This window comes from Salmo trutta, unplaced genomic scaffold (genome assembly GCF_901001165.1).
Source record: "Salmo trutta unplaced genomic scaffold, fSalTru1.1, whole genome shotgun sequence".
In the NCBI taxonomy this organism is placed as follows: Eukaryota; Metazoa; Chordata; class Actinopteri; order Salmoniformes; family Salmonidae; genus Salmo; species Salmo trutta.
Window position 1 is genome coordinate 1004552 of NW_021823509.1, and position 21780 is coordinate 1026331.

The 21780-nt window shown below is 48.3% G+C and overlaps 1 protein-coding gene and 1 long non-coding RNA gene across 2 annotated transcripts in view; both read left to right on the top strand.

Moving 5' to 3' along the window:
- The first annotated feature begins 1892 nt into the window (after positions 1 to 1892).
- Positions 1893 to 21780, top strand: part of LOC115191206 (beta-1,3-N-acetylglucosaminyltransferase manic fringe-like) — a 25449-nt gene continuing 5561 nt past the window's right edge. Inside the window, exons 1-4 of the mRNA XM_029749146.1 lie at positions 1893 to 2812; positions 19134 to 19179; positions 19367 to 19469; positions 20170 to 20323. Coding sequence (XP_029605006.1) covers positions 2381 to 2812; positions 19134 to 19179; positions 19367 to 19469; positions 20170 to 20323 — 735 coding nt within the window. The 5' untranslated portion in view covers positions 1893 to 2380. The remainder of the gene's footprint in view (positions 2813 to 19133; positions 19180 to 19366; positions 19470 to 20169; positions 20324 to 21780) is intronic.
- On the top strand, positions 5771 to 6727 carry LOC115191209 (uncharacterized). Its single transcript, XR_003877562.1, has 2 exons — positions 5771 to 5820; positions 6102 to 6727. It is a non-coding gene; the product is annotated as an uncharacterized LOC115191209 (long non-coding RNA).

The window sequence follows — 21780 nt, forward strand, 5'->3', positions numbered from 1 at the left end:
GTATGCGCGTGCGTGCGTTCAGGTGGAGGGTTGGAGGTGAAGAGGTGGATTGTCAGGTACTTAAGATTTGACCTGACCCTCCCCCTCACCCCCCATGGTTTAGCTCTCTGGAGAGCAATGTACTTGCTGTTTTAAAAGGGCCTTTTCAGCTAGGCCGTAAACCGATCCTGGGCCTTGCCTAGCTGGGGTGTGCCCAGGACGTCTAGGGTTTACCTGGGGGACCGAGCGGGGAATGTGGGATTGGGTGGAGGGGAGGGGATGGAGGAGAAAGAAAGAGAGCAGGGGATGTGTGATGGAGGGAGGGAGGTGGAGGAGAAAGGGAGAGAGAGAGAAAGGCAGCTGGTCAGTAGGAGGGAAGGGAGGGATGGAGGGATGGATGGTAAGAAGAGAAGGCTGAGAAAGGACAAACAAACAAAGGTGTGGATGAGGGTTGCGCGTTTGTCCTCTCATTGATTCTCTGGTGAATTAATTGTATCAGCCTCTTTCTCTTCCATTTATCGACCTCTCTTTCTCTCTTTTATCAAACGCTGTCCCTGAAAGGGGAGGATAGCCTATATACTGTATGCAAAGACAAGAACGAGCCTAAAGTAATGTGATGCTTACTGGGATACAGACAGTGTTGTGTCAATACTCTACAAGCAGAAATATTGCATACAAGACTGTAAAACTGAATATTAGCCTAAAGCGGAATCGGATTTGGAGCCAAAGGTCCAGAGTTTTGCCTGGGGCAAGTCACAACTCCCCACCCTATGAACACTTCTGAGAACCCCCGCTTCTCTCCCACCGCAATTAGGACGAGCTTGATCTGTGACAGGCCTTTTCTGATTGACTGTGGCCTATGCAGTGATTAGGCCCTACTGCATGCCATTAATTAAGGCTCTAATTGGCAACGCTTGGGGAACATGATGTGGGCAATGGGCATGCATGATGATTGATAATTCCTAAAATCCATCTCTGGTGTGATGACATTCATTAACCTCTACTAGCCTATGTGCTTCTCTCTCTGCATAAATGAACCCCTCTAGCCTCTGCCAAGTCCTTATCAGTCTCGACTATTCATTTAGTCATACTTCAGATCAAGCCTCTGCACGCTATGCAGTTGTCTTGCTGCTTCCTTCCCCCACATCTACAGATGAAGGCTCCATCACAAATAGAATCCTTTCCCCTGCATAGTGCACTACATTTGCCCAGAGCCCTATGGTCCTCGCCAAAAATAGCGCACTAGGGAATAGGGTGCCATTTGGGAGGTGGCGGGAGAATTATTTGGGCATTGCCAATAACAGTTAAGCTCCTAGTCATGTCAGAAATGGACAGAACCTGTTGAGGATTAACCCGTAAACAGTCTGGGCTTTTGTGCCACATGCAAGAACTCATCTCTGGTGCAAGATTCTCTCCCTGGAGAGAAAGAGAGTGAGAGAGATAGGGAGAGAGAGGGAAGATTAGATGGGTTTTTACAATGAATGTTCTCATTGAAAAAATAGCCCACCCTACTGCTAGTCTGACCGGTAGTGTCTCATCAGTTTCAAAATCTGTCAGGAATTTTCTTTTCTATTTTACAATGTAGTTTTCTTTAAAATTCTTTAAAATGGTGAGTCATAGCCTATGGATGGAGTCTCTGGCAGATGTGCACTGACTAGTGGAAGGGTCACTAAAACGTTATTATTCATCAAACGTTATGTTACTTTCTGTTACAAATACAATGTTACAATTGGTAAATGGATTAAAACAATAAAAACTTTAATAAATCCCAACGGGCTTTACATTTTTCTCTCTACTGTTAATTTGTCATTCAAATTACGCACGGTGCCTTTACCGAAGGGAAGAGGCGGAAGTGATTGCAGTGGTGAGGGAACGAATGACACATATCTCCTCCCTTCCGCTGGCCTGAAACTCCAGGGAGAAGTGACAGGTAGGAAGACCGTTGTGTAGCTACCAGACCAGACAGACTCAGATAGACAAATATGTCAAACTCATGAAAGAAAATGGTTCATACTAAAGTCGGCAGGTGGTGAGAGAGACAGTTATAAAAGTTTTGATGGGAAGTTGCCAGAGAAATGCATATTAGTTTGAGAATACACTTTACAACTTCGATGTGGGTAATTGAATATTTAAGGTCACAATGAGTGGACAGCAAACTTTTTAAAAACTTAAAATTGTCGGAACAAAAAGGAATTAATAGCCCATATAAAATACGTGGGGCAGTGTCAGAATGATTTGTCAACGGAAGGCGCTTGTCATTGGAGGATGATCACTAAATTAGATCAGAATACATTGCAGAAGGAAGTTGAGGATGTGTTCAACGGGTCGAGACATAATACTCCCTTGATCACATCCACTTTCTGTCCGCTTCAAATGAAATAGCCTACAATCTCAGTTTATCATGCATAGAAGAAGGATGCTTCGGGCACTCCCTGTTTTTATATTAATGTTCTTCATTGTTTTAATCGTGGACTTTCAACTAAGGACGCGGAATCTCCACAAACTCAATTCTATCCACAATCCGTCCGGGGGAGACTTACTGCGCTCGATTCAAGAGGCGCCTCTCTCCCCGGCAAAGGAGCCAACAAAGCCGGCCAAGTTTCCTCGACAACCCGCCGCTGTCTCTACTATGAACCAGACTGTTGGTGGCTTACAAGCGGAGATACAGAGAAGGAGAGACAAGTTGAGGGCGTTGGAACAGAGAAGGGTTGTCGTCACTCCATCCCTGTTGAGGTTAACGGACATCTTCCTCGCGGTGAAGAGCACCGGAAGGTTCCACGGCACGCGCCTCTCTCTCCTCCTCGAGACGTGGATCTCCAAGACCAAGGAGCACGTGAGTGTGATTGATTGGTCCAGCACGTATTCATCAACGTTGTTTAAATGTTACCTAATATTTTAGGGTACTTTGAGGGGGACCTTTCAATTATCAAGTAACATTGACATTTTTGGGATAAAGTAGCCTACAGAAGTCAAAATACGCATATCACTGTCTTTTTGCTTTACTGTAGGCCTAGTTCAGAGTCATTTTATTGCAATAACCTAGATATCACTGATTAGTGACATGGATTAACCAATAGCCTCAATAGTCCCCTTATTCCCAGTTATTACATGGTAGGTGCACAGTGGTAACATGGGAATAGGTCTACAGTTATTACATGGTAGGTGCACAGTGGTAACATGGGAATAGGTCTACAGTTATTACATGGTAGGTGCACAGTGGTAACATGGGAATAGGTCTACAGTTATTACATGGTAAGTGCACAGTGGTAACATGGGAATAGGTCTACAGTTATTACATGGTAGGTGCATAGTGGTAACATGGGAATAGGTCTAAAGTTATTACATGGCAGGTGCACAGTGGTAACATGGGAATAGGTCTACAGTTATTACATGGTAGGTGCACAGTGGTAACATGGCAATAGGTCTACAGTTATTACATGGCAGGTGCACAGTGGTAACATGGGAATAGGTCTACAGTTATTACATGGTAAGTGCACAGTGGTAACATGGGAATAGGTCTACAGTTATTACATGGTAGGTGCACAGTGGTAAGATTTGAATAGGTCTACAGTTATTACATGGTAGTTGCACAGTGGTAACATGGGAATAGGTCTACAGTTATTACATGATAGGTGCACAGTGGTAACATGGGAATAGGTCTACAGTTATTACATGGTAAGTTCACAGTGGTAACATGGGAATAGGTCTACAGTTATTACATGGTAGGTGCACAGTGGTAAGATTTGAATAGGTCTACAGTTATTACATGGTAGGTGCACAGTGGTAACATGGGAATAGGTCTACAGTTATTACATGGTAGGTGCACAGTGGTAACATGGGAATAGGTCTACAGTTATTACATGGTAGGTGCACAGTGGTAACATGGGAACAGGTCTACAGTTATTACATGGCAGGTGCACAGTGGTAACATGGGAATAGGTCTACAGTTATTACATGGTAGGTGCACAGTGGTAACATGGGAATAGGTCTACAGTTATTACATGGTAGGTACGCAGTGGTGACATGGGAATAGGTCTACAGTTATTACATGGTAGGTGCACAGTGGTAACATGGGAATAGGTCTTCAGTTATTACATGGCAGGTGCACAGTGGTAACATGGGAATAGGTCTACAGTTATTACATGGTAGGTGCACAGTGGTAACATGGGAATAGGTCTACAGTTATTACATGGTAGGTGCACAGTGGTAACATGGGAATGGGTCTACAGTTATTACATGGTAGGTGCACAGTGGTAACATGGGAATAGGTCTACAGTTATTACATGGTAGGTGCACAGTGGTAACATGGGAATAGGACTACAGTTATTACATGGTAGGTGCACAGTGGTAACATGGGAATAGGTCTACAGTTATTACATGGTAGGTGCACAGTGGTAACATGGGAATAGGTCTACAGTTATTACATGGTAGGTGCACAGTGGTAACATGAGAATAGGTCTACAGTTATTACATGGTAGGTGAACAGTGGTAACATGGGAATAGTTCTAAAGTTATTAAGTGGTAGGTGCACAGCTGTAACATGGGAATAGGTCTACAGTTCTTACATGGTAGGTTCACAGCTGTAACATGGGAATAGGTCTCCAGTTCTTACATGGTAGGTGCACAGTGGAAACATGGGGATAGGTCTACAGTTATTACATGGTAGTTGTAGAGTGCTAAGATTTTAATAGGTCTACAGTTATTACATGGTAGGTGCCCAGTGGTAACATGGAAATAGGTCTACAGTTGTTACATGGTAAGTGCACAGTGGTAACATGGGAATAGGTCTAAAGTTATTACATGGTAGGTGCACAGTGGTAAGATGAGAATAGGTCTCCAGTTCTTACATGGTAGGTACACAGTGGTAACATGGGCATAGGTCTACAGTTATTACATGGTAGGTGCACAGTGGTAACATGAGAATAGGACTACAGTTAATACATGGCAGGTGCACAGTGGGAACATGGGAATAGGTCTACAGTTATTACATGGTAGGTGCACAGTGGTAAGATGGGAATAGGTCTACAGTTATTACATGGCAGGTGCACAGTGGTAACATGGGAATAGGTCTACAGTTATTACATGACAGGTGCACAGTGGTCACATGGGAATAGGTCTTCAGTTATTACATGGTAGGTGCACAGTGGTAACATGAGAATCGGTCTACAGTTATTACATGGTAGGTGCACAGTGGTAACATGGGAATAGGTCTACAGTTATTACATGGCAGGTGCACAGTGGTAACATGGGAATATATCTACAGTTATTACATGGTAGGTGCACAGTGGTAACATGGGAATAGGTCTACAGTTATTACATGGTAGGTGCACAGTGGTAACATGGGAATAGGTCTACAGTTATTACATGGTAGGTGCACAGTGGTAACATGGGAATAGGTCTACAGTTATTACATGGTAGGTGCACAGTGGTAACATGGGAATAGATCTACAGTTATTACATGGTAGGTGCACAGTGGTAACATGGGAATAGGTCTACAGTTATTACATGGTAGGTGCACAGTGGTAACATGGGAATAGATCTACAGTTATTACATGGTAGGTGCACAGTGGTAACATGAGAATAGGTCTACAGTTATTACATGGTAGGTGCACAGTGGTAACATGAGAATAGGTCTACAGTTATTACATGGTAGGTACGCAGTGGTGACATGGGAATAGGTCTACAGTTATTACATGGTAGGTGCACAGTGGTAACATGAGAATAGGTCTACAGTTATTACATGGTAGGTGCACAGTGGTAACATGGGAATAGGTCTACAGTTATTACATGGTAGGTGACCAGTGGTAACATGGGAATAGGTCTACAGTTATTACATGGTAGGTACGCAGTGGTGACATGGGAATAGGTCTACAGTTATTACATGGTAGGTGCACAGTGGTGACATGGGAATAGGTCTACAGTTATTACATGGTAGGGCACAGTGGTAACATGAGAATAGGTCTACAGTTATTACATGGTAGTTGCACAGTGGTAACATGGGAATAGATCTACAGTTATTACATGGCAGGTGACCAGTGGTAACGTGGGAATAGGTCTACAGTTATTACATGGTAAGTGCACAGTGGTAACATGGGAATAGGTCTTCAGTTATTACATGGCAGGTGCACAGTGGTAACATGGGAATAGGTCTACAGTTATTACATGGTAGGTGCACAGTGGTCACATGGGAATAGGTCTACAGTTATTACATGGCAGGTGACCAGTGGTAACATGGGAATAGGTCTACAGTTATTACATGGCAGGTGACCAGTGGTAACATGGGAATAGGTCTACAGTTATTACATGGTAGATGCACAGTGGTAACATGGGAATAGGTCTACAGTTATTACATGGCAGGTGACCAGTGGTAACATGGGAATAGGTCTACAGTTATTACATGGTAGGTGAACAGTGGTAACATGAGAATAGGTCTACAGTTATTACATGGTAGGTAACCTAACCTACACAGTTATTGTTCAGTTCTTAGGGCTGGAGGGCCTGTTGATTGAGAAACACCTAATTTATTCACTATGGCCCAACTCAGCTTGTCCTCTTCCTGTTTTGAACAGTCATGTTCTTTACAAATGAAAGCAGCACTTCCTACTTCCCTACTTTCTACGCTGAGTCAACATGACTGGGGCTTTTGACTATCAGACTGTATCAGAGTTATAGTGAAGCATATGTGAGGAGTAGTCTAGTAGTCCCATTGATGATGTGTTAGGTTTGGCTGTATGGTAGGGGTAGCAAATTACACACACACACACACACACACACACACACACACACACACACACACACACACACACACACACACACACACACACACACACACACACACACACACACACACACACACACACACACACACACACACACACACCCTATATTCCTAGGTCCTATCTTGAAGTGTCTTGTCAAAGCGAAATCCTAACAAGCATCTAACGGTGTCACACTTCTAGAAGTGTTTGAGGTGACTGTTGGAAGCTGTGTTTGTGTGAAATGACTGCCTGGCAGATATACATGGGGTACTTTGTATTGTAAAAGTTGTAGAACACTACTTCATTGGCAGTTGGCATTCCATTTTTGGTTCTCATAGACAATGATAGTGTTCCCAATACATGTTTTCAAACCATTTTTTTTACCCATGTACCTGTTCCTCAAAATATGAGGCACATTTTACACGTGCCTTTTCTCTGAAGAAGTATGCAAATGTCAGCGATTTCTTCAGGGTCATATAAAAGCCTTTATACTTTCTCGTCAGCCAGTGATTCAGATGGACAGACAGGGTGACTCGTGGTTTGGTCCTCAGCAGATGTTAACTTTAGTCTTAGTTTTAGAGAAGTGAAATCATCAGCTCTCTCTCTTTCACCCCTCTCTCTCTCTCTCCCCCCCGTCTCTCTCTCTCTCTCCCCCCCGTCTCTCTCTCTCTCCCCCCCGTCTCCCTCTCTCTCTCTCTCCCCTCTCTCTCCCCCCCGTCTCTCTCTCTCTCTCCCCCGTCTCTCTCTCTCTCCCCGTCTCTCTCTCTCTCTCCTCCCCCGTCTCTCTCCTCTCCATCCCCCAGCGCTCTATCTCTCTCCCCGTCTCTCTCTCTCTCTCTCCCCCCTCTCTCTCTCCTCTCTCCCCCTCTCTCTCTCTCCTCTCCCCCCGTCTCTCTCTCTCTCCCCCCCGTCTCTCTCTCTCTCTCCCCCCGTCTCTCTCTCTCTCTCCCCCCGTCTCTCTCTCTCTCCCCCCGTCTCTCTCTCTCTCCCCCCCTCGTCTCTCTCTCTTCCCCCCCGCTCTCCTCTCTCTCTCCTCTCCCCCCCGTCTCTCTCTCTCTCTCCCCCCCTCTCTCTCTCTCCTCCCCCGTCCTCTCTCTCTCTCCCCCCGTCTCTCTCTCTCTCTCTCCCCCCCGTCTCCTCTCTTCTCCTTCCTCCCCTCGTCTCTCTCTCTCTCCCCCCGTCTCTCTCTCTCTCCCTCTCTCTCTCTCCCCCCCCGTCTCTCTCTCTCTCCCCCCCGTCTCTCTCTCTCTCCCCCCGTCTCTCTCTCTCTCCCCCCCTCTCTCTCTCTCCTCTCCCCTCTCTCTCTCTCCCCCGTCTCTCTCTCTCTCTCTCTCCTCCTCTCCTCCCCCGTCTCTCTCTCTCTCTCTCCCCCCTCTCTCTCTCTCTCCCCCCCCTTCTCTCTCTCTCTCCGTCTCTCTCTCCCCCCCCGTCTCTCTCTCTCTCCCACTCCCTCTCTCTCTCTCCTCCCCAGTCTCTCTCTCTCCCCCCGTCTCTCTCTCTCTCCCCCCGGTCTCTCTCTCGCTCTCCCCCCGTCTCTCTCTCTCTCCCCCCCCGTCTCTCTCTTCAGCTGAGAGTCAGAACGGAAGCTCTGTAGAACCTCAGAGGAAATGTTTTCCCTCCAACAGTGTTGTCATGGCTACTATCTACAGATGATGTGTATATAGTCTAATGTTGCTTATTTTCATTTCTTACAAGTGGAACGTTAACGCAAAGATTCTGGCTATTTGTTTTTCTCGACCCTAACATACATGCACACACACACGCACACACACAGTTCTATGTTCTCTTCATAGACTTCCTGTTCTCAGATCAGTTTCCGTTTCAGCGTAGTTGCTCTGCGGCTGTGGCGTCACCCTGGCACAGACAGCAAACACACAGACACACACAGCATCCTGTAGTAGTGTTGTGTGTGTGTGTGTGTCAAAACAACACAACACAACACAAAAGATAAACCATGTACTCCTGTCCATACTCCATTAGAAGAGACAGATGATTTAAAGTCACAGTAGTACACTGATACAGGACCCAACTGCATTACACTCTATAGGAGAGAAATCTATCCAGCTATGTTTTACAGCATGAGTAAAAGAGACAGATTTATCTCTCTCTCTCTCTCTCTCTCTCTCTCTCTCTCTCTCTCTCTCTCTCTCTCTCTCTCCCCCATTCAACTCCCACTGTCTAGTTTACGAGCCACTGCCAGCCCCCACTCAGCCATGTTGGCTCTTCAGCCTCTTTAGCCCAGGCAGAATGATAGGGGCCTAGCGGACATTATGGAGCCGTGGTGCTGGTGCAGTTGCCTGAATTATGACTGTCAGGGAGGAAACTAATGACACAAGGCCTCTGGGTCCTGAGTCAAGCAGCGCCTCTTTTGGTTTCATCACCAGGGAATCGATCTGTGAATTACTCCTCCTTTGAACGAGTGATGGGATGGAGGGATGCGGAGGAGAAGAAAGAAAAGTACCCACAGGGGGCTAGGGGGAGGAGAGCTATAAAATGGCTAAAGGGAAGATTTAGAGGTAGCTATACTCAATATGAGAGGTAGACTGTACTGTTGTTTCAATGGAGATAGATGGAGTGCAGATCACATGGGTGTGTGTGTTGTAGTGGGTAGACAGGGCTCTATGATAGATACATGCAGTTCATCTCGTGCACTAAAGCTATTAAGGCAATTACTTCATCCCTACGGTGGACCAATCGCTGCCTTTTATAGAGTACCAGTACACACATTTTACAGTATCTCTCTGCATCACACACACACATTTGGTTCAGTTCTTAACATTTTACACTGTAGTCATTTAGCAGATGCTGTTATCCAGAGTTACTTACAGTAGTGAGTGCATACATTTTCATACTGGTCCCCCATGGGAATCAAACCCACAACCCTGGCATTGCAAGCACCATGATCTACCAACTGAGCTACACAGGACTGTCATGATGTCACGCCACCTCTGAGACCAGAGAGGATATGAGTCATACTGTGGAGAGTAAGTCCCTTCTCCTTGGTGAAACACACACACAGGAACAGAGAGATACACATATTAAAACACACACACAGAAACAGAGAGATACACATATTAACACACACACACAGAAACAGAGAGATACACATATTAACACACACATACACACACACACACACACACACACACACACACACACACACACACACACACACACACACACACACACACACAGACAGGAGGAGAGGAGCTTGTCACGAATCCCACCGAAGGTGGCTCCCCTGCCTGCTCGGGCGGCGCTCGGCGGTCGTCGTCGCCGACCTACTAGCCGCCGCTGATCCTTTTTTCCTTTTCGTTTGGTATGTCTTATTGTTTGCACCTGTTCCTCATTTGGTTTATTGATTTTGGTTATTTAAGCCTGGTTAACCCGCCCAGTGTTGTGCGGGATTATTTAGCGTCAGGTTGTGTTTTTTGTATTTGGATGTGCTGGCGATCTACTACTATTATCTTATGTTCATGCTATGCACCTGTTCTGGGCAATTTGCATTTTTTCCACGCCGGTTGTGTTGGCGTCGTTTGTGTTGTGTTTTATTTAATAAACACAAAGTTCCTTACCTCTGCTCTCTGCGCCTGACTCCTACCACCACTCCTAGCAACTCTTGACAGAATCCCGCACCAGCTATGGAGTCAGCAGGAGCAGCCTCCCCTCCTCTCCCATCGATGGAGGAACGGGTCCTTCACCATACCACCATCCTCCACCGAATCGGCTCAGCGATGGAGCAGATGATGGAAAGGATGGACCGATGGGAGAGGAGTGGCCTCCCTACCGCATCCCCAGCCCCAAATCCCCCTCCACCATCTACCCCTCCACCGACGTCCGGACCCGGAGCCCTACGCCTGGCTCTCCCCAGGGAGTACGATGGAGCGGCGGCTGGGTGCCAGGGGTTCCTGCTACAGTTGGATTTGTACCTGGCTACCGTTCATCCAACTCCCTCGGGAGAGGAGAGCGTAAGCGTCCTCGTCTCCTGCTTAACGGGACGTGCCCTGGAGTGGGCCAACGCAGTGTGGTATGGTCCAGACTCGGCAAGGGATCATTACCCCGAGTTCACCCGCCGTTTCCGGGCCGTGTTCGACCACCCAGCTGAAGGCCGGGCGGCGGGTGAACGGCTGTTCCACCTGCGTCAGGAGACGAGGAGCGCACAGGACTTTGCTCTGGAGTTCCGGACCTTGGCTGCAGGAGCGGGGTGGAACGACAGGGCCCTGATGGACCACTATAGGTGTAGCCTCCGGGAGGACGTCCGCCGTGAGCTAGCCTGTCGGGACACTACTCTGTCACTGGATGAACTGATCGACATGTCCATTCGTCTTGACAATCTGCTGGCTGCGCGCGGGCGTCCAGACGGGGTCCTGTTGGTTCCACCTCCAGGTCCTCCAGCTCCCATTCCTATGGAGCTAGGGGGGGCCGCGTCCAGGGGAACCGGAGGAGGAGGCTCCCCTTGTCCCCAGTGTGGTCGGAGAGGACACACTACCGACCGGTGCTGGGGGAGCTCCTCTGGGAATCGGGATGGCAGGCGGAGCACTCCTCGTCCATCTCAGGTGAGTAAGCACCAACCTCACCCAGAGCCCCCTGTTGGTCACATGTTCGTTTTAGTAACTTTCCCCTTGTTTTCTCCCTCTTTCCAGCATAAGGCGCTAGTCGATTCAGGCGCAGCTGGAAACTTTATGGATCGTGGGCTCGCATTAAGGCTAGGGATTCCCCTGGTATCGTTGGACCAACCTTTCCCCGTGCACTCCTTAGATAGCCGACCATTAGGGTCAGGACTGGTCAGGGAGGCCACGGTGCCACTGGACATGGTAACGCAGGGGGATCATGGAGAACGGATTAGTCTCTTCCTCATTGATTCTCCTGCGTTTCCAGTGGTGCTGGGGATTCCCTGGCTGGCCAATCACAATCCCAATATTTCGTGGAGACAGGGGGTTCTCAGAGGGTGGTCAGAGGAGTGCTCAGGCAGGTGTAAGGGAGTTTCCATCGGTGCGACGACGGTGGAGAGTCCAGACCAGGTTTCCACAGTGCGCATTCCCTCAGAATATGCCGATTTGGCTATCGCCTTCTGTAAAAAGAGGGCGACCCGATTACCACCTCATCGACGAGGGGATTGCGTGATAAATCTCCAGGTAAACGCTGCACTTCCCAGGAGTCATGTGTACCCATTGTCACAAGAGGAGACGTTGGCTATGGAGACATATGTCACGGAATCTCTGAGACAGGGGTATATACGGCCCTCCATGTCACCCGTCTCCTCGAGTTTCTTTTTCGTGAAGAAAAAAGATGGAGGTTTGCGCCCGTGCATTGATTATAGAGGTCTAAATTCCATCACAGTAGGGTTCAGTTACCCACTACCTCTCATCGCTACGGCGGTGGAATCATTTCACGGCGCGCGGTTTTTCACGAAACTGGACCTCAGGAGCGCTTACAATCTGGTGCGTATCCGGGGAGGAGACGAGTGGAAAACCGCATTCAGTACCACATCGGGCCACTATGAGTACCTCGTCATGCCGTACGGGTTAAAGAATGCTCCAGCCGTCTTTCAATCCTTTGTTGACGAGATTCTCAGGGACCTGCACGGGCAGGGGGTGGTGGTGTATATTGACGACATCTTGATTTATTCCGCCACCCGCGCCGCGCATGTCTCCCTGGTGCGCAAGGTGCTTGGACGACTGCTGGAGAATGACCTGTACGTCAAGGCTGAGAAATGTGAGTTTTTCAAACGAGCCGTTTCCTTCCTAGGGTATCGCATTTCCACCTCGGGGGTGGTGATGGAGGATGACCGCGTTAAAGCCGTGCGTAATTGGCCGACTCCGACCACGGTAAAGGAGGTGCAGCGGTTTTTAGGGTTTGCCAATTACTACCGGAGGTTTATCCGGGGCTTTGGTCAAGTTGCGGCTCCCATTACCTCACTGCTGAAGGGGGGTCCGGCGCGCTTGCGCTGGTCAACAGAGGCGAACAGAGCGTTCAGTCGCTTGAAGGAGCTGTTTACCGTTGCTCCAGTGCTGGCTCATCCGGATCCCTCTTTGGCATTCATAGTGGAGGTGGACGCGTCCGAGACTGGGGTGGGGGCCGTGCTATCACAGCGCTCGGGCACGCCACCCAAACTCCGCCCGTGCGCTTTCTTTTCTAGGAAGCTGGGGCCGGCGGAGCAGAACTATGACGTGGGGGACAGGGAGTTGTTAGCTGTGGTCAAGGCTCTGAAGGTGTGGAGACATTGGCTTGAGGGGGCTAGGCACCCTTTCCTCATCTGGACTGACCACCGTAATCTCGAGTACATCCGGGCAGCTAGGAGACTGAATCCGCGTCAGGCCAGGTGGGCCATGTTCTTTACCCGTTTCCGGTTCACGATCTCCTATCGGCCAGGTTCACAGAACACGAAGGCCGACGCACTGTCCCGCCTATATGACACCGAGGAGAGGGCCATCGATCCGGCTCCCATTCTTCCGGCGTCGTGTTTGGTAGCTCCGGTGGTATGGGAGCTGGACGCGGAGATCGAGCGGGCGTTACGGTCGGAACCTGCACCATCGCAGTGTCCGGCAGGTGTTCAGTACGTACCGCTTGGTCTCCGTGATCGATTGATTCGATGGGCCCATAATCTCCCCTCTTCGGGTCACCCTGGGATTGAGAGGACAGTGCGGAACCTGAGGGGGAAATACTGGTGGCCCACCTTGGGTAAAGACGTGCGGTTCTATGTTTCCTCCTGCTCGGTGTGCGCTCAGAGCAAGGCTCCTCGACACCTGCCTAGAGGGAAATTACACCCCCTCCCCGTTCCACAGCGGCCGTGGTCACACTTGTCAGTGGACTTCCTCACTGACCTTCCCGTATCTCAGGGGAACACCACTATCCTGGTCGTTGTGGATCGGTTCTCGAAGTCCTGTCGTCTCATCCCGTTGCCCGGTCTCCCTACGGCTCTGCAGACTGCGGAGGCACTGTTTACCCATGTCTTCCGGCACTACGGGGTGCCCGAGGACATCGTTTCTGATCGGGGTCCCCAGTTCACGTCCAGAGTTTGGAGGGCGTTCATGGAACGTTTGGGGGTCTCGGTCAGCCTGACCTCGGGTTTCCACCCCGAGAGTAATGGGCAGGTTGAGAGGGTGAACCAAGAGGTGGGTAGGTTTCTAAGGACGTATTGCCAGGACCGGCCCAGAGAATGGGCGAGATACGTGCCATGGGCAGAAATAGCCCAAAATTCTCTGCGGCACTCATCTACCAACATGTCACCGTTCCAGTGCGTGTTGGGCTACCAGCCGGTCCTGGCTCCATGGCACCAGAGCCAGACCGAGGCTCCTGCGGTGGAGGATTGGGTACAGCGCTCGAAGGACACATGGAGAGCCGTCAAGGACGCACTCACCAAGGCGAGTGGACGGCAAAAGAAGAGCGCTGACCAGCACCGCAGTGAGACCCCTGTGTTTGCACCGGGGGATCGAGTCTGGCTCTCGGCTAGAAACCTGCCCCTCCGCTTGCCCTGCCGGAAGCTGGGTCCGCAGTGTGTAGGGCCGTTTAAAGTCCTGAGGAGGATAAACGAGGTGTGTTACCGATTACAACTTCCATCTTACTACCGTATTAACCCCTCGTTTCATGTGTCTCTCCTCAGGCCGGTGGTGGCTGGTCCCATGCAGGAAGGTGAGGTGCCGGAGGTTCCTCCCCCCCCGCTGGACATTGGGGGGTCCCCGGCGTATAGGATACGCGCCATTCTGGACTCCAGACTTCGGGGGGGGGGCCTACAGTACCTCGTCGACTGGGAGGGGTACGGCGCGGAGGAGAGGTGCTGGGTACCCAGGAGGGACATTTTGGACCCCCCACTACTGAGGGAGTTCCACCGCCTTCATGGGGATCGCCCTGCACCTCGTCCTCCGGGTCGCCCTCGAGGTCGGTGGCGGCGCGCTGCGGGAGCCGCGCGTCAGGAGGGGGGTACTGTCACGAATCCCACCGAAGGTGGCTCCCCTGCCTGCTCGGGCGGCGCTCGGCGGTCGTCGTCGCCGACCTACTAGCCGCCGCTGATCCTTTTTTCCTTTTCGTTTGGTATGTCTTATTGTTTGCACCTGTTCCTCATTTGGTTTATTGATTTTGGTTATTTAAGCCTGGTTAACCCGCCCAGTGTTGTGCGGGATTATTTAGCGTCAGGTTGTGTTTTTTGTATTTGGATGTGCTGGCGATCTACTACTATTATCTTATGTTCATGCTATGCACCTGTTCTGGGCAATTTGCATTTTTTCCACGCCGGTTGTGTTGGCGTCGTTTGTGTTGTGTTTTATTTAATAAACACAAAGTTCCTTACCTCTGCTCTCTGCGCCTGACTCCTACCACCACTCCTAGCAACTCTTGACAGAGCTGCTCTGTTATATTACACACCGTGGTGAATTACACCCCGTAAAACACTGTTTTATCACCCAGAGGCTGCTGTGTTATATTACACACCGTGGTGAATTACACCCCGTAAAACACTGTTTTATCCACCCAGAGGCTGCTCCGTTATATTACACACCGTGGTGAATTACACCCCGTAAAACACTGTTTTATCCACCTAGAGGCTGCTCTGTTATATTACACACCGTGGTGAATTACACCCCGTAAAACACTGTTTTATCCACCCAGAGGCTGCTCTGTTATATTACACACCGTGGTGAATTACACCCCGTAAAACACTGTTTTATCACCCAGAGGCTGCTCTGTTATATTACACACCGTGGTGAATTACACCCCGTAAAACACTGTTTTATCCACCCAGAGGCTGCTCTGTTATATTACACACCGTGGTGAATTACAGCACGTAAAACACTGTTTTATCCACCCAGAGGCTGCTCTGTTATATTACACACCGTGGTGAATTACAGCACGTAAAACACTGTTTTATCCACCCAGAGGCTGCTCTGTTATATTCCACACCGTGGTGAATTACACCCCGTAAAACACTGTTTTATCACCCAGAGGCTGCTCTGTTATATTACACACCGTGGTGAATTACACCCCGTAAAACACTGTTTTATCACCCAGAGGCTGCTCTGTTATATTACACACCGTGGTGAATTACACCCCGTAAAACACTGTTTTATCCACCCGGAGGCTGCTCTGTTATATTACACACTGTGGTGAATTACACCCCGTAAAACACTGTTTTATCCACCCAGAAGCTGCTCTGTTATATTACACACCGTGGTGAATTACACCCCGTAAAACACTGTTTTATCCACCCAGAGGCTGCTCCGTTATATTACACACCGTGGTGAATTACACCCCGTAAAACACTGTTTTATCCACCCAGAGGCAGCTCCGTTATATTACACACCGTGGTGAATTACACCCCGTAAAACACTGTTTTATCACCCAGAGGCTGCTCCGTTATATTACACACCGTGGTGAATTACACCCCGTAAAACACTGTTTTATCCACCCAGAGGCTGCTCCGTTATATTACACACCGTGGTGAATTACACCCCGTAAAACACTGTTTTATCCACCCAGAGGCTGCTCTGTTATATTACACACCGTGGTGAATTACACCCCGTAAAACACTGTTTTATCCACCCAGAGGCTGCTCTGTTATATTACACACCGTGGTGTATTACACCCCGTAAAACACTGTTTTATCCACCCAGAGGCTGCTCTGTTATATTACACACCGTGGTGAATTACACCCCGTAAAACACTGTTTTATCCACCCAGAGGCTGCTCTGTTATATTACACACCGTGGTGTATTACACCCCGTAAAACACTGTTTTATCCACCCAGAGGCTGCTCTGTTATATTACACACCGTGGTGAATTACACCCCGTAAAACACTGTTTTATCACCCAGAGGCTGCTCTGTTATATTACACACCGTGGTGAATTACACCCCGTAAAACACTGTTTTATCCACCCAGAGGCTGCTCCGTTATATTACACACCGTGGTGAATTACACCCCGTAAAACACTGTTTTATCCACCCAGAGGCTGCTCCGTTATATTACACACCGTGGTGAATTACACCCCGTAAAACACTGTTTTATCACCCAGAGGCTGCTCTGTTATATTACACACAGTGGTGAATTACACCCCGTAAAACACTGTTTTATCACCCAGAGGCTGCTGTGTTATATTACACACCGTGGTGAATTACACCCCGTAAAACACTGTTTTATCACCCAGAGGCTGCTCTGTTATATTACACACCGTGGTGAATTACACCCCGTAAAACACTGTTTTATCACCCAGAGGCTGCTGTGTTATATTACACACCGTGGTGAATTACACCCCGTAAAACACTGTTTTATCCACCCAGAGGCTGCTCTGTTATATTACACACCGTGGTGAATTACACCCCGTAAAACACTGTTTTATCCACCCAGAGGCTGCTCTGTTATATTACACACCGTGGTGAATTACACCCCGTAAAACACTGTTTTATCCACCCAGAGGCTGCTCAAGACTCCGTCCCAAATGCCATCCTATTCCCTACATAGTGCACTATATTCAGAATAGGGTGCCATTTGGGAAAGTCCTCCCACCTCAGGAGGAGTTTTATAGCTTTACTGTAATGGTTTGATAATGCTTAGGAGAGAGTTGAAACAGACACACATCCTCGTCTTGCTATCTCTTCTCTCTCAGATGAAAGAGTAGCAGACACTCTGAGGGAACAACACTTTCCTTTTCCCTCTCACCCATCTCCACCCTCTCCCTCTCCTATCTTCCCTCTTTCCCCCTTTCACTCCCTGTACTCCACCCCATCACTTCCTTTGGAAGATTGGATCAGCAGTCAGTCACTGTGTGTGTGTGTGTGTGTGTGAGAGAGAGAGAGAGAGAGAGAGAGAGAGAGAGAGAGAGAGAGTGACTGTGTGTGATTCCATTGGCAGTCATACACTGTGGATGATATTAGAGTGGGAGCCCACTGATAGGGCTCTTCTACACTACCTGACCAAAAGTATGTGGACACTTGCTCGTCGATCATCTCATTCCAAAATCATGGGCATTAATATGGAGTTAGTCTCCCCTTTGCTGCTATAACAGCTTCCACTCTTCTGGGAAGGCTTTCCTCTAGATGTTTTAACATTGCTGCAGGGACTTGGTTCCATTCAACCACAAGAGCATTAGTGGTTGAATGAGCCAGGCCTAATCGATGTTGGGCGATTAGACCTGGCTCGCAGTCGCCGTTCCAATTCATCCCAAAGGTGTTCCATGGGGTTGAGGTCAGGGCTCTGTGCAGGCCAGTCAAGTTCTTCCACACCGATCTCAACAAACCATTTCTGTATCGACCTCATTTTGTGCACAGGGGCATTGTCATGCAGAAACAGGAAAGGGCCTTCCCCAAACGGTTGCCACAATGTTGGAAGCACAGAATCGTCTAGAATGTCATTGTATGCTGTAGTGTTAAGATTTCCCTTCACTGGAACTATGGTTCCTAGCCCGAACCATGAAAAACAGGCCCAGACCATTATTCCTCCTCCACCAAACTTTACAGTTAGTGCTATTGGGGCAGTTAGCGTTCTCCTGGCATCCGCCAAACCCAAATTAGTTCATCGGACTGTCAGCAACGGATGTGGCTGAAATAGCCAAATCTACAAATTTGAAGGGGTGTCCACATACTTTTGTATATATAGTGTATCTGTAGTTTCAGTGGTTGCTGTTGTTGCTAGTTGTGACCAACAGAGGTCAGTGGTGGACCAGCTACACAGTGCTGTACTACTGTAGAACTCAGGGAAATAGATGCATGCTGTTTAGATCACTGAGTCTGTTGTTGAGAGAGAGAGAGAGATTGTACTAGCTTTCTGAGTCTACAGAGAAAGTGTTGGGAGCAGAGGTCAAGGCTATGTCATCTCCCAATGGGAGGGTAGTGTTGCTGTTTCACACTGTCTTCAATGTAATGGCAGCGAGGGTCAAAGGTTCAAATGGGTGTGTGACTGTGTGTGTCTTCCCTTTAGCTAATGGTGCAGCCTGTTTCTGTCAGTATTACTCCGTCCTCCATTATCTCGCTGTGTGTGTGTGTGTGTGTGTGTGTAGGGGGGGGGGGTGTTTGTGTGTGTGTGTATGTGTGTGTGTGTGTGTGTGTGTGTGTGTGTGTGTGTGTGTGCGTGTGTGTGGGGGGGGGTGTCTGTGTGTGTGTGTGTGTGTGTGTGTGTGTGTGTGTGTGTGTGCGTGTGTGTGTGGGGGGGTGTCTGTGTGTGCGTGTGTGTGTGTGTGTGTGTGTGTGTGCGTGTGTGTGTGTGTGTGTGCGTGTGTGTGTGTGTGCGTGTGTGTGTGGGGGGGTGTCTGTGTGTGCGTGTGTGTGTGTGTGTGTGTGTGTGTGTGTGTGTGTGTGTGTGTGTGTGTGTGCGTGTGTGTGTGTGTGTGTGTATGTGTGCGTGTGTGTGTGTGTGTATGTGTATGTGTGTATGTGTGTGTGTGTGTTATATCTCTCTTCTCCTTCTCCAGACGTTCATCTTTACAGACACGGAGGATGAAGACATCAACTCCAGAGGTAGGTCTTCATCTCCACCAATCACAAGCAAGGAGAGACATGTTGTATTAACAGCTGTAATGTTTAAGAGTGATAGTTGTTTATTAGACAACAGTTCCAGTTTTAAACTCATTTAAGTCTCATGTCAGAGTGTTGTAAAATGAACACATTGATAGGTGCTCTGACTGAAATTCTTTTTTATATACAGGTTATAATTTGATTGTGACAGATTGTCCGTCGGACCACAGTCACCAGGCTCTGTCCTGTAAGATGTCTGCTGAATATGACCACTTCATGGCCTCTGATAAGAAGTGAGTGACCAGCCCAACCCAGACAGAGAGAAACACATAGACTATCACTTTACAGGACATAGAGAGACTATCACTTTACAGGACATAGATAGACTATCACTTTACAGGCCATAGATAGACTATCACTTTACAGGGCATAGATAGTCTATCACTTTACAGGGCATAGATAGTCTATCACTTTACAGGGCATAGATAGTCTATCACTTTACAGGGCATAGAGAGACTATCACTTTACAGGGCATAGAGAGACTATCACTTTACAGGGCATAGAGAGACTATCACTTTACAGGACATAGATAGACTATCACTTTACAGGACATAGAGAGACTATCACTTTACAGGACATAGATAGTCTATCACTTTACAGGGCATAGATAGACTATCACTTTACAGGACATAGATAGTCTATCACTTTACAGGGCATAGATAGACTATCACTTTACAGGGCATAGATAGACTATCACTTTACAGGACATAGAGATCATGTTAAAAAGTAGAATTTGTAAAGTCCCAGACATTTTTATCAACATTTTGCACGAAACTGTAGGATTTGTGTTCAAACCTGATAGAAGAAAGGGCAGAGACAAGGTCCCAGTGTTTGGTTTGGAATCAAGCCTTGGTTGTAATTAGAACAGAGGAAAGGGATCAACTGTTCCCTTCAGTTTGGAACCGATCCCTGTGTTGTCCCCTCTCTCTCCAGGTGGCTGTGTCATGTTGACGATGATAACTACGTCAATCCTGGAGCTCTTCTCTCCCTGCTCTCAGCCTTCCCCCAAGACGGTGATGTCTACGTGGGCAAGCCCAGCCTCGACCACCCCATCAAGGCCCATGAACTCCTGGAGGGCAACAAGACAGTACGCTCCCACCATGCACTGCATAGAGCCGAAAGCTCTATTCCAATGAACAAATGAACAAAACAATGCTTTGTTCTAGTGGTATGTTAAAGACACGTTTGAGAACTTTGGGGCCTACTAAGTATTCTCTAACCTCCTGCTTTGGGCTGGATGTGTCAATGTGTCGTTCATACATACGCAATGTATGACCAAAATGACTGTCTTACCTCAATTAAATCCCCTAGTTTTAAACATTCCACTAAACATAACCCTAACCCACGTGGGCCAGCCCTCTAGCATTTCGAGTTCCAGCCAATGAGCTTCAGCCCCTCGCCATTTGAGTGGCAGCTAGCAAGATGCACACACAGCAGAGCGAGAGAGAGACCATATCTGCACATATGTGCCATAGTTCGCACATTTTCAGGGGACCACTTTTGGCTTGTGGACGCTACTTTCAGAACTACTGGCTGAAAAGTATACAAAAGTCCCGGGTATCTCTTTAAGTAGTATGTTACTGTGGCCATTGGAATATGTCTTTCTGTCTCTCTTCCTGAGGGGGTCACTGATCTGTTTGATCATTCGATGCCAAGATGGTTGCCATGGGAATTCTTAACCTCGAACAGAGTTGGCCAAGCACTATAAATTATTCAAGTCATTCCACATCTCTCCTCTTTCAATTCACTTCTCATCAGGAATGGAGGGATGGAAGGATGAAGGATGGAAGGATGAAGGGATGATTGTAGATCCAGCCATTCATGTGGTTTTAGTCACCGTGGAGTGTTTTTCTAACATTTACATTTAAGTCATTTAGCAGACGCTCTTATCCAGAGCGACTTACAAATTGGTGCATTCACCTTATGATATCCAGTGGAACAACCACTTTACAATAGTGCATCTAAATCTTTTTTTGGGGGGGGGGTTAGAAGGATTACTTTATCCTATCCCAGGTATTCCTTAAAGAGGTGGGGTTTCAGGTGTCTCCGGAAGGTGGTGATTGACTCCGCTGTCCTGGTGTCGTGAGGGTACCAGAGGGTTGATTGGTGATTGGCATGTTATTGGTTATTGATCTAAGAACCATGTCATCAAGTGGACGTGTCAAAGACACCCCAGGGGATAGGCTGTCAACCAGCAGGATCGGTCGATTCGATTGGTTTAGAAACAGACATTCTCACACTAGATAAACATGTGTCTTTTACTGTGTGTGTGTGTGTGTGTGTGTGTGTCTCATTTACAGTAGAATGAATGACTGTATTGAGCCTAAGTGTATCTTGGTTCCCGAGTTGCTCGCAAAAGATGCTCTCCTCCTCCTCCTCCTCCTCCTCCTCCCTGGGTAGAGAGTAGATTTAGCGTTGACAGTAGGACAGGCCTCAGACTCCCTAGAGAAAGGGAACACAAGGTCGGAGGAGATGAGGATGAGAGGAGGGGAGGAGAGGGGGACTCCAGAGAGGGAGGAGGAGAGGACCTTGGGAGAATGATGA